The sequence below is a fragment of the Aphelocoma coerulescens genome, chromosome 1A (assembly GCF_041296385.1).
Source record: "Aphelocoma coerulescens isolate FSJ_1873_10779 chromosome 1A, UR_Acoe_1.0, whole genome shotgun sequence".
Classification (NCBI taxonomy): domain Eukaryota; kingdom Metazoa; phylum Chordata; class Aves; order Passeriformes; family Corvidae; genus Aphelocoma; species Aphelocoma coerulescens.
Window position 1 is genome coordinate 15843171 of NC_091014.1, and position 13354 is coordinate 15856524.

Here is a 13354-nt window from a genome sequence, read left to right on the forward strand (position 1 = left end):
ATGCAACATTGTTAAAGAAGGCTTCCACCATTTATTCCAACATTGGGTGTATCTGTTGGGGTCATCACAGGGGCTTTGAGAGCTCCTCCCTAACAGTGGAGCAATGCCAGAGGCTGCTGTGGCTGTCTTGCTCTGTGTTTGGGCACTTCCACGCTGCCCCATGTGCCAGGGCCTTTCCCAGCCTCACTTAATTTGCAGAAGAGTTTTTTCTCACTGAGTCTTTAACTGTTGGCTTTCTCATCTCTGCTGCCCTTTGTCCAACCCTGTGTCCCCAGCAATAAAGTCTGATATTGGTTATATCTTTTTCCATTTCTTTTCTTTTTGTTGCTGGATCCCTTGACAGCTGGTCATCTCAGTAGCTTAACTTGTGGTTAAATTAGTTTTGTCTTTTGTGCATCCTCTTGCCTTTCCAGAAGTGCGACCCATTCTCTAGGCTGTTAAACTGTGCAAGAAAAACATTTTTAATGCAACATCTTCTAATTAAAATTGAAAAATCACAGAATGGTTTGGGTTGGAAGGGACCATAAAGGCCATCTAGTTCCAACCCTCTGCCATGGGCAGGGACACCTTCCACTAGACCAGGTTGCTCAAAGCCCCACCCAACCTGGCCTTGAACACTTTCAGGGATAGGGTGTCCACAGCTTCTCTGAGAAATTGTCCCAGTGCCTCACTGCCCTCACAGGAAGGAATTTGATCCTAATATCTAATCTAAAACTACCTTTCAAGATCCCATTATTCTAAGCATGCTGGCTGCTGGCTCTTGTGAGACTATTGTGTCTATAGTCCCATTGTTTGCTGCTGACCTTGGCTTAAACACAGGGGCTAGCTTGATCTTTTAAGTTTTTTTTTAATGCTACATACATTTTGCAGGTCTCTTGATTTTAATGCAGACTGATTTCATTTTTTTGGGATCCCAGAGAACTTACGTCAGGCATTAGAATACCCTGGAATATTAAACCTAATTTAAATTTAACTGAAATTGTCAGAATATATGAATAATTGAACAAGGTATGTTTTGTGAAACACCTGGGGAATTTTCTTTCCCTGCTTTTATACTAACTAATTTGCAGACAGCACTTACCTGCATGGAGACTCTGGAGTGTCATTATTCTGCTGCAGGTAGTACTGGTGGATAACTGCAAATAGTCATTCTTCTTCCTCCTCTTCCCAAAAGCCCCAGTGGTCTCCACTTATAAAACAGGGATGGCAGTGGTGATTTTCTTTCATAAAAGTTCTTTTGAAGAGGTAGGCACTTATATATTGAGTAAAGGCACTAAAGACAAGGTGAAAACGTTGACATTACCCTGCTTTTTGTTGCAGTGCAAAACATACAGGTGTTACAGACTTGAACCTATTTTGTCTGTGCTGGAAACTGATCTTTGTTTGGGGAAGAGGAGGAGGATGATAAAGACTTTTTTCCTTCCAGTGCTTTCATTTAATTTTCAGCTCTGCCTATTACTTTTCAGTTTACCTCTCCAGTAAATTCAACCTACCTCTCCAATGCAATTAACTACAGGGTTCTGTCTGAAAAATTTACAGAACATTTTTTGCAGACTGATATATAAGTTTAGTATTATTTTTTTGCCTGAGACTTTTTTTCTTTTCATGAATAGATCCAGCTCTTTTACCATTTTTCTATTATGAAAAAGAAAACAATTTCCCTCCCCCATAATTTCATGTGAGACCTGTGAAGGACCCACATAAGTAGGTGAAATAACTGAATGTGAAAAGCACACTGGCTGTTGGCAAAGAGGTATCTGGTGCAGAGCAAATAAGTTAAAAAAAAGAAAAGAATTTTTTTCAATCTCACAGCAGATACTTGCAACAGTATTTCCACATGACCCAACAGGTGTGTGACAGTACTTTGGTAACGTAGGGAAGTGAATTTCTTTGTGTATCTTGGTGATCTTAATCCTCCAAAGGTATTTTTAATCCCTGACAAACACTGGTACACATACTTTGCTTAATAGCTATAGAGTTTAGTCTGCTTGAACACTAAAAAAATCCCATGTTTTCTTGATTACCATAATTATTTGGTAATTCTTAAATCCTTTTCACGTACCTTGCACATGGATAACACATGCTGAATCAGAGAACCTATTGGATGTATTAAGTTATCTGTCAGACAGTACTAAATTCTGAGTGTTTTTGTTAACATAATATATTGATTGTAATAAGTGCCATTCACTATGTCATTTCAGTCTGTGCTGAAAGCATTTATAGCACAATACATCATTACTGCTAAACAGGGAATTTGAAGGTTTAATTACAGTAGATAAGGGTATAGTGGCAGCTCCCCAGGTTGCCTCTCAGGTACTGATTTTGAAAAATCCGTTACAGAGTAAGAGGTGATTCAGCAGCCTTTTCCTTGAAGAGCTCCACAGGACTTCAAAAGTAGAAGTACAGGAAAGAATATTCAATTGTTGATCTTAAATTGGAATCCTATAAAACATCAGCTATGAATTGGCAGGCTTCAGTAAGATTCCAAGATCTACTCCTTAGATATTTTATCTTCTTAACCTGAAAGTAAAGGTATTTGTGTCCAAATAGGCCTGTTTCATATCAGAAGCTGGTTGCTTTAAGAACTAATGAGCAGGAAGAGTCTTACTGATATCCAGTGCATAGAGAATAAAAGATGTGTGTGTACATTGTCATACAGGCACCCTCCGTGTTGGGAGAGGTGCAGCTGATGTGCAGCTGATGTGCACAAACAGCAGCATTTTATAACTGATTAAAAATATTTTTTAAATTTCTTGGAAGACAACAGTAGATATGACAAAGTGTTGCCTGCTGCCCTGCTGAAGTGATTCATCATGTGAAATAAATGATGAACTGTGCTTAATGGAATGATATCAGCCACAAAGTTTGTGTGTGTATATGTCTGTCACTATATGGGCTTTTAGAGGGTGGAGGAGTTTCTTTGATACTCCCTTGTATGAGTAGATAATAATGCATGGAGTAAGGTATTTAAATATACTTCTTTTTTTGGTGTAAATATCATGCTCACATTCTCTGTGATTTTTAAATGCAGAAGATGGAGCTAGGCTTAGTAATATTTGTGAGACATAATAGCTGTTACTATTTTAGAGACCAGCAGGATGTCCTGCTGGAGGGACTGCACAGAAACAGAGCAGAGCCTTGAGACAAGCTAATAGTGTTGGTTTGGGCACTGCCAGTCTGCAAAATGGCACAAGTTAGGTCATGAGGTACATTTTCAAAACAAAAATTGAAGGACAGCGGTATATGTGCTAAAGGGTCATGCAATTTTAAACAAGACTGTGCAAAATTTTAAGAAGTTAAGTCAGTGAATAGATTTTTAGTGAATAAAAAGTTTACAATCAAGTTGAATTGGAGGAGAGCAGAGATTGTGAAGGAGTGGCACAAGACCTGACAGAACTAGTTTGGCAGGACAAGTTTGCCCTGTCACTATATGAGCTTACAGAGGGTGGCTGAGGTACTTTGGTTCTCCCTTTGTCACCTTAACAGGTGTTTTTTTAGGATTTTAATTTTCTAAGGAATCTAAAGGCCATAAACTGACTAACGTGGTAGTCCTGGGACTGGTGCTGAATCATAGTGATGAAATGGATTTTTACAGCTTTTGTGATTAACTTGTCTAATGTCAAAGGTAAGGTTTGTTGTTATCCTTGCTCTGACCTTTCATTTTCATTATCCATAGCTAATGGAGATTAAGCATCTACAAAGTTTTTTCCAGCAAAAGCAATTCCCTTTGAAAAGGAGATCTATGGTCAGGTGTTTCATAATACCAATGCCACAGTTATTATTTTATATTACAGGAGTTCAGAAAGGTGACAATCAAATTTGTGTTTCAAAGAATCACAGCCTGGTTAAGGTTGGAAGGGACCTTTAAAGGTCATCTGGGCCAATCTAGCTACTCGAGCAGGGGATGTTTAAAAGCAAGGTAAGAGATTAGGCAGACATGATTAGAGATGTAGACAAGGAAGCAGCAGAGTTTCAAAAATGCCTGGTTCTCCAGACTGGCGTCCATGGTTGCTCTGAATGCAGCATTTGAGAGTGGAGAGGCAGAGTGCAGCTCTTCTTTCAGAGTGTTGTGTGCAGAACATGAAGCTGAGAAGTTGAACCACGTTATCCAACACCCTGATTATATGAGCCAGTGCTGTTACATTGCTCTGCAATGCTTATTTCAAACAAGTCTAACCAAGGGATATTTTCTCTTTGCTGCTTCTACAGTACCTTGCCACTGTGCCTGTTCCCCTTCCCTGGGCTTCATGTGGTGCTTAGCAGGGCCATAGTATCCCTTCCACCAGAGACCCTCCACACTTGGAGCACCTGCTTCTGTGGCTCATTCCAGATATATCAACTTCTTCCCATTTGTTTTCTATTCCAGTACTTTGGCATCTAATTTCCCATATGATGCTCTTGCTCCCTCCTGCCGTTTCTGTAGGTCCATCTGCATGGATGGGTTGCCACATTTGCCGTATCGGTGAAGCCGTGGTAGTTCTATGGGACCTTAGTGATGAAAGTGTCAACGTAGACTTTCATGATTAAATCCCTTTCTTAACGTAGCTGTAGATGTGTGGGACAGGCAGAAGCAAACTTGCTCTGTCTACAAGCCCACTTTGCTCTAGAATGTGTTCTCAAGCTTGTGTAGTCTATCTTCTGGTAAACTGAAGTTAACCTAATGTGCCTGGCCACTTTTCAGCAGTGGTAATAACAATAGGAGTTTCCTGTGCTTCTTGTTCCTTCAGTGCTTCTGAATTTTCAGAAATGCCAGACGTGGTACAATTGATGAGTTCAAGCTGCAAACAAAAGACTAAAGAGGAAGGTGTGTACATCTGCAGATTAAAAACAGTTAATGACAATAGTACTATTATATTAATTCAGTTTCAGATCTCTGTAAAGAGAGCCTTAGATTTATTCATTAATTTTACAGGAATTATAAATTCTGTCCAAAAAGGCTGAAATCCTTAGACAGAAACTTTGTTGGAGTGGACTTAGTATGACAGGTGGGCTGGAGCAGCATCTTGTGAAAGATGGGGACACTCAGAGCAGTGATGGTACCTTATCAACAAGCATTTATTTTCCCTGAGAGCTACAAAGCCTGGTGTGGTGGGCTGCTTCTCTGCTGCTGAAGATGCTAACCTAGGAACCTTGAAATTAACAATATTAAAAATCTTTCTATATATATCCAACTCAGCTAGTTTGCGTGGCTTTGTAATTGCATTTATTTATTTGCTTTCTAAGATACAGTACTTGCTTGAAAATCCCAAAGATGCACGTGTTTTAAATTTTCTTGACATTTTAGAAAATAAGCTAGGATTGCACAACTTTGTCACTGAAATGGTATTCCCTGCAGGACTTGCAGTATTCGCTGTGACTGTATAATATCACAACTTAACTTTTTTCTGCCATGTAGGTTTATTCCATTGTCAGGAAGAACTTGAAAAGACTCTTGTTATGTTATATTGATATACAGGCAGGGCTGCACAGACTGGTATAAAAAATGGGCATACTAAAATAGGTGAACATAAGCAAATATATTTAGTAGTTGTCACAATCTATGTTAGTGCCCTTTTAAATTTTTGAAATTAGGTTGCTATGCTGTAATAACTATGAACATTGTTGCCCAACACCCGAGCTTTGGTAGCTTGGCATTTGGATTTGCAGAATCTAAATTTCCCTGGTTTGTTTTCCATAGAAATGAAATATGTTATTTATTTATGGATAAACAGTAAGCTTCTATTTGAAAATATATAACCTGAGTGCAATAAGCAACCAAAAGGAATGAGGGGGGCAAAAGGTGCCTGTTTGTATGGATTAGGCAGTAGACATTTACATACTTTTATGTGATTCTTTATTATTTGCTCTTTTTGACTGTATAGACAGTACATTATACATTGCTGCTGACAACTGGCAATTTCTGGCTTCCCAGTAGAATTGGATTTTGAGACGATTTAGATGTGTGGAGTTAAATGTGGCTTCCTGAAACCTTGTCTGGTGGAAGTAAATAGGAGTTTCATAGTAGGTGTCAGCAGGCCAACACTTGACATTTATTGTTATTTTTCCTATGCTTAGGAAGAAAAAGAAAGGTGTATTGGGAGATCAGAGACTGGATCACTTTGGTGGCTAAAAGAGTGCAGTACTATGTAAGTTTTGACAGGCAGTTAGCAATTTAATATAGAGTGCCTTAAGAAGCAAGGACACATTAACGTTGACGTTTTGATGTCTATCCTTTGTGAATCTTCCCTCCCTAAGAATCACGCCCTTGTTGGGATCTCAGAGTGTGCTGCTCTTTCACAGGAGATGAGCCTGGATGAGTCACTGCAGTTGCTAACAGGCGGGCAGAGACAGAGCCCCACTCAAACCCATGTGTAGGTGCTGGGTCCTCAGTCCCAACAGGTTCACTTTGGAGGTCCTGTCCTGCTGCACCATGACAAATGGCTGCACTGGGGAAGAGGAGCTGAGGAAGGGAGAGAGCTGGGAGAGTCTAAATGCCTTGTGGGTGAAGGGGTAACATCCAGCCATAGCCACAGTCACAGTCAGTTATGGGTGGTAGTGTCTTAAATGGCATCTCAGCAGATTGCCCATCACGGGTTATTGATTTGAAGTAAGAGGTGGAATGTGCTTGTAATAGTGTAATGGGAACCACTAACATTTCCGAGGCTAGCACATCCAGGCATTAGGACAACAAGGGGACATTAAAGCAAGCTGCATATCAACCAGGGATGAAAAAAAATGAGCTTTGACATTCTTGATGGTTATTCCTGTGTGATAGCCTGTTGGCTGCAAAGTGTTCAAGGGCTTGAATATTCAGTATTTCAGCATAAATTAATAGAAGAATTTACAGCATCAACAAAAATACTCATGTTTCCTTGAGCATTTATTTAGCTCCCCCAGAGAATATGGGCACAAAGTCTGTGTTCATTTGATCATTGTGAAAAATGGTAGAAGGCTTCCTTTCTCCCCCCCTTTTCATTTTGCTCAGTTCAATTTTTTATGAGTTATTGTTTGTGTGGAGTGATTGATTCCATTTAGAAAGAAGTAGAACATTCTGTCAAATGCTCCTGTTGGGTGCAGATTCACATCCCTGCAGTGAATCTAGTGGCAGGGCATTTCAAAGCAATCATTTTCTGGTTAAGACAAAAGTAATGCCATAGAGAGGAGTTTGTGCGCTTCAGTGGCACTGAAGTAAAACTGCAAAACCTAAAACCAGGAGGATGCAAGTGTCACTTGCAGCAAGCTGGATGCCATAGATTAGTTCTGTGACCTTTAACGGGACTGAAAATCTATTTGATTTTGAGCTATCTTTCCCTAGACAACACACAGAGTGCTAAAATCCCAAAAAGAGCATAAAGCAATGGATGGATATGAAAAGCAAGATTCATTTAAATTAAAAATGCAAACCCCATTTCTAGCAGAATATGGTTGACCACTGAAAATATAAACAGCCAAGAGAATGGCAATTCATCTCTTGATGTCTTCTAGTCAAAACTTTAGTCAGGTGCAAGTTACACCTTGGTTATGCCTGATTTCCCAGGGTGATTGTGTGTCAGTCTTCAACTGCGTTATGCGGGAGGTCCCACTTGATATTTGTTATGATCTTTTTCAAATTAAATCAGAAACTATAACATGAGCCAAATTGAAATAAACAGTGTCTCTCCCTCCCTTCACAGGTACTACAGTGCTACCATTTTGCAGATGTCAGGAGTGGAAGATGACAGACTTGCAATCTGGCTGGCTGCACTGACAGCATTTATAAACTTTATTTTTACTCTTGTGGGAGTCTGGCTTGTTGAAAGAATGGGTCGCCGGAAGCTTACACTTGGTAGCTTAACAGGTGAGTGTTCCATTAGTGTATTATATTTTCATCATAATTATTAATGAAAGGAAAATAAAATTTCAAGTGCAATTTTTTTCAAAGTAGTCCTCTTCAAAATTACAGTGTTAATCTTCTCCCTGAAGTTTTTCAAGACTATTAGTAAAATACCACAGCTAGAGACTAATTTAAAAGTCACAACCTGTTGTTTTTTCAGGTAACACTCTCCTTAAAGCCATGTTTTACAATATTTTCATTTAGCCTTTTTTTCCAGTTTGAGGAATCAAATGCCTAGGACTTCACAGGTGGTTAGTTTTTAAATCTCATACATAATTTTGGGCTCATTAATTGGAATTCAGAACCATCTGATGAAGGTGTACCAGAGAAAGCATATTGCATAGCCATTGCAGCACTTGGTAAAAAGGAGTGTGGTTCTCTGCATAGCTACCTCAGATACAGTACAGTAAATACCTTGCATACATTAATGGGATTTTAATTCACCTCCCATATGAGATACTCAAAGACAGAATTCTGGTTTTGTACATTTTGTCTGAATATTTAAACACCATAGGTTATGACATAGTCTTTTCTTGGAAGCAGGGAAAGGCAGAGCAAACAGCCTTCCTATGTTCAGTGTGTCCTGTTATTAGGCCAATAATTCCCTGCTTATTCCTGCCTTATGTGCTCGTTTTGGCTGAAGTGATCTGTGACCAAAACCTGCCTCTGGCTGAATGTCTGGAGTTTCCAAGAACAGGATTTTATAAAGAGAAATTGTTTCTGCTCCTCCTGAAATAATGTTCACAAGTGTTTAGCTGTAAAGGTTTAATGTCTTTGTATTTTGTTCTGTTGTTGCTGTCAAGGATACAAATTTCTAGTTAGTGCAACACAGCAGAGAGAGGCAGCAGCTGCCATGTCACTGGATGTGCAGTTCCCAGCTCTCAGCTGAGTGAATCTACACTCGAGTACTTGTATGTGTTTGTATAGGCAGAGCAGTGATAACACAGTGACACTTCTGGTTCGGTGCACAGTTATTCAAACCATGTTTCTCACATTTAAAGATATGAACAAAAATCTCAAATTGCTACTTTTAGCACAGTCTGTTCCAGATCAGTTAAAATACATCTCCCCTAAATGTCCTTCTATGCCTCCAGACAGTCTGTTGTCTTGTCTTTCTGTGGTGTGGATCTCTCTAGGCCCTGCACTGACACTTCTGTTCTTGGGTGCTGCCTCTCCTTTAGTGTCTACTGAAACAGAGTATTTATTTATTTATTTATTTATTTGCTTGTTTATTTATTTATTTATTATTTGGCCCCAATAATCTCATATTATTGGGCCAGCCCCCTCAAGAGTTTATTGCTGGGCCCAGCTGTCTAGCTGTGATAAGCAACACAGACTTTTCATATTATCAGAGCTCTTTGCTTTTTGGCTCTGCTAAACATATTCAAGGGTTGTCCATCTGAAATGTAGATATAAATGTCTTGCACAAAGCATATTAGTCATGGAACAGAGGAGGATATAGAAATAAGACACAGAATTAACAATGAAGCATAATGCATTAAAGGGTTATTTGTTAATGATGTTTGGACACAAAGTAATTGTGTAGTAAAAATGGTCTTTCTTTTGTGGCCGATTGCTGTCTGTCTGTCTGCAGCGGCACTTGAGCCAAGCTGCACTGCAGACCATTTTATCCTACAGTCCCTCCTTAAGGAAAATACAAATAATGACAGTCATGAAATCATATATTATCCCTCTGTACTATTTAGAATTTTTTCATGCAACATTTGATTTAGGTAGTGGTGAATATAGTGTGTTTTCCTTAGCAAGAGGGCAGTGTAATAGAGTGATAATTACAAAATCTACCCATGGGTTTGTTTTCCATATTGAGTTTTCTCATGGGGTAAACATATCTTACTGCTCTACTTTGGTTTGCATTTCTAAGGACATTACAATTACACTGAGTTACTACTGGCAGCTTCTCTGGTCTTCGGGGAAGCCAGGTATACCCCAGTCTCCCACTGCATAAAATGAAGACAAAACAACTACTTTTGCCTGCTGCTGCAAGGATGTGGGGCTTTGGTTTTTTAATAAAGGCTAATTGATTAGATGTTTATTAGATAAAAACCTACAAGAATAATCAGTAGAGTAACATTAATATTTTGATTAAAAGTCATTGTACTATAATTTAATTTTGTCATCTTCTGCAACTTTTCCTGCTGTCTGAAAACAGTTGGCAAAGAGATGTTTTAGATTTCATTTAATTTGTCTTTATCATTCTCAGAATATTAGAAACTTTTTAAATTGAATTAATTTTTTTTTAATTAAAAAAAATATTATGAAAAATTAAACTTCTGAAAAAAATATCCCGCCTTTTTAGTTCTCTTTACTACAATTACTGATTTGTCTTAGTTTTCTGTCTATTTTATATCTTGCTATCATTTCTTTTATTTATTCTGCTCTTTTTCTTCAGTTAGTTTCTTTCTTTGAAGCTGTTAGTTGGGAAACATGCAGGAATTGTGACAAGTGCATTATCCATTTTATTTGTGTTTTCTTCTTTCCCTTCAGAAATTGTCAATTTGAAAGGTACTTGGGCATTGTACAGTTTGTATCTCTTTTTGTAACAGAGACATCTAAAATATCTTCAGAATATTTTCTTTTGTTTTTTCCCACCTGAGATAATGATATGCTGTGATTGTTTGGTTTTGTTCATCATAGCAAAACTTCCCACAGAATGAAAACATTTTAAACTTCATTTGCCAAGTTTACATATTCAGTACTTTTCCAAAGAAACAAAGTACTTACAGAGATATTGGAAGTGAGTATTAGTGTATTTGGTTAACTTAAAAGACAGACAAACATATTTAGAATGAGTATAAGTAAGCTTATAGACCCTGTCTAAATATATTTGCTGTCTGGTTTATGGCTTTTTGAATGTACAGGACATCTAGTGCAATATCCAGCTTGCCCAGAAAACTGGGATTATTAGTGTGCCTGCCAGCCACAGCAGTAGAGATCCAAGTATGGAATATCTTATGGTGGGAATGTGCTTTCTGCACATGTAGTTTGTGACTGAGTTTAAGGTCTTACGTGCCTCAGTTCAGGTAAATGTGTGGTCCGACCATTCCTGCCTATTGGCCTGCTGCACAGGCTTATTCATGGATAACATTATTACACATATCTTGGTATTTTAGATACTATTTTTATCTCAGAGAAAGGTTTTCACATACTAGGTGTGTTTAGCAGCTAGGGAACTTTTATACAAGGTAGATCTCAATGTGTCATTGAGTAGCAAGAGGTCAAGGTTTTGTGAGTTTGAAGCAGTTGCAGTAGTATCATGAGTAGTGAGGTTTTTCAATTTTCATTAAAATGATAACAGTATGGTGTGTGTGTGTGTGTGGCAAATAAGGTAGGAAAACTATGAGTTATGTTCCAGTAATGGCCTGTTTCACAGAGTATGAACTTTTCTTGTCATCTTTCACTCATCATTTTGCCCAGCTTTTGCACAAGGAATTTGTTGGGGGAAACAGGAGCAAACAGATGGAAGAGGGTTTTTTCCCAGCTGATGTTATGTGTGCTCTTTGAAACAAGATGTGTTGCACTTTTTGATGGTGTTCTTATGAAAAGTCAAATTTCTCTACTTTCACAAATGGAAGTAGAGTCAATGAAAAAGCTGATGCTACTTTCTGTTTCACAGAAAAGCCTGCAGGTCTGGGTGTGAGAGTGGAGAGAAGTATGGTGATTTCAAAGTCACTAAGAAATTTAACCTTTACAACATTGTTTTCAACACCAGAAATAATAATACCTGTTCATTCACGCAGCATCAATTCCACAGATTAAAAAAGTCTCAACCTACTAATTTAATATCTGGACATGAAAGCTGGTGCACTTGACTTTAATATCTAACCTAATTTAGGATGTGGATGTAGCAAAGGGTATTTTTCTTAGGTTCTCATCACAGCTCTTTAGGGAATGCTGTATGCATAGTGATGGGGCGCCTTGCTTTCCCAAGCAGAGTTCAGTTCAATAGAGAATTATTTCATGTGCTCTGGAGAAAAGTGTCACATTGTTCTTTATCTGTATTTTTAGGTACTGCTGTAGCACTCATTATCCTAGCTTCGGGATTTTTGCTATCAGCTCAGGTCTCGCCAAGAATCACACTTAATCCACCAGATCCTTCACATCAGAACTCTACCTGCACAAAATACAGGTGAGATTTCATTGTCATTCATCTGATCTTCTTGAAGATTGTTTCCAATTAATTGAGTTTTACAACCTAGTCTGAGTAATAGACAATTATTCATGAAGCCTAGTACAAGGAACTAAACTAGACAGCTAAATTTAAAATCCTAACTTCCCTCTGTAGAGAAAATTAGACTCTGATTAAATTCTCTGAGTAATCCTTTGGAGTTTCTTGGACTAAATAAGGTGGTTAAGTGGCAAATTGCACACATAACTCTTCTAATATATCACACCTACTGCAAGTTATAGCGTACACAAAGTCAGGAATATTTTATAAGGAATTTATAAAAATGCTTGCTGTTATTCATCTGCTTGTAGATTTGTCATGTATAGCAGCTGTAAACTCTTCAAGAAGATGTGTTCCTTGCCTATTGTTTTCCTGAGCGAGAAAAAGTAATGTTCAGATAATTGCATATTCATTAACAATTACAATAAATGTGCAGGTTTTGACCAATTTTTCTTCCATATGCAGTCATAGTTTCAAATAACATTACTTCTGGGGTTTTAAGAATGTGTAATTTTCTATATTTTGTGGGGTTTATTCATATGAGTGCTCTTATGTTCATTTAGCTGACAGGCTAGAAAATCCCGTATTCAGAGAAGACTAGTTCAATGGCTAAAGAAATTCTTAATTATGTTCTAAATCCATCTTACATGTGTTTGTAGTAGAAATAAATATCAAGAAATGAGAGGTACACTTCTAGTTTTGTAGCGATATTGGTTAGAAATATGGTTCATGGCTTTTCTTATGCCACAGCAATGTCTTAGGTGAAAGACAGTGAGGATCTGAAGGTTTATAGAAAACTGGGGAGGGGATCGAAGGTCTTCATTGAGTATAAATAGATATGAATAACTGCAACACAGGATACTACCAGATGTAATGGTTCCTATATTGAAAATGTGTATTTTACTTGTTTTCTACTGCAGAGTCAGCTATAATTTGCAATTTTTGAGATGGGCCTGTCTACAAAATGGCGAGTAGGCTGGTTAAAAGAGGTAAAGGGGGAAGATGCTCTCCTTTTGGAATAAGACTACATTAAAAGAAAAACATGAGAAGGATTTGCTTAGTACTTCAGTTAACTGGAAAGGATGTTTGGAGAGAGGAGATGCACCCTTTGCAGAACACATAATTTGTTATTTAATAAAGCTAGATAGTTAATGTAACCTGAAATGGTATAAAATTTACGTACAAGAAATATGGCTAGTCCAACTTAAAAAACAATGAAAAATATTCAACAGAATTTTCATGTTCCAGCTAACCATAGGCAGTCAGGAAGGAAATTTTCATGTCTTTCATAGTGTGCACTTCTGGGCAAAAGCATG

The 13354-nt window shown here is 38.0% G+C and overlaps 1 protein-coding gene across 2 annotated transcripts in view; it reads left to right on the forward strand.

Moving 5' to 3' along the window:
* Nucleotides 1–13354, forward strand: part of SLC2A13 (solute carrier family 2 member 13) — a 153658-nt gene that overhangs the window by 100459 nt on the left and 39845 nt on the right. For both annotated transcript variants that reach the window (XM_068995095.1, XM_068995088.1), the window contains exons 5-6: nt 7653–7816; nt 11879–11999. In XM_068995095.1, coding sequence (XP_068851196.1) covers nt 7653–7816; nt 11879–11999 — 285 coding nt within the window. The remainder of the gene's footprint in view (nt 1–7652; nt 7817–11878; nt 12000–13354) is intronic.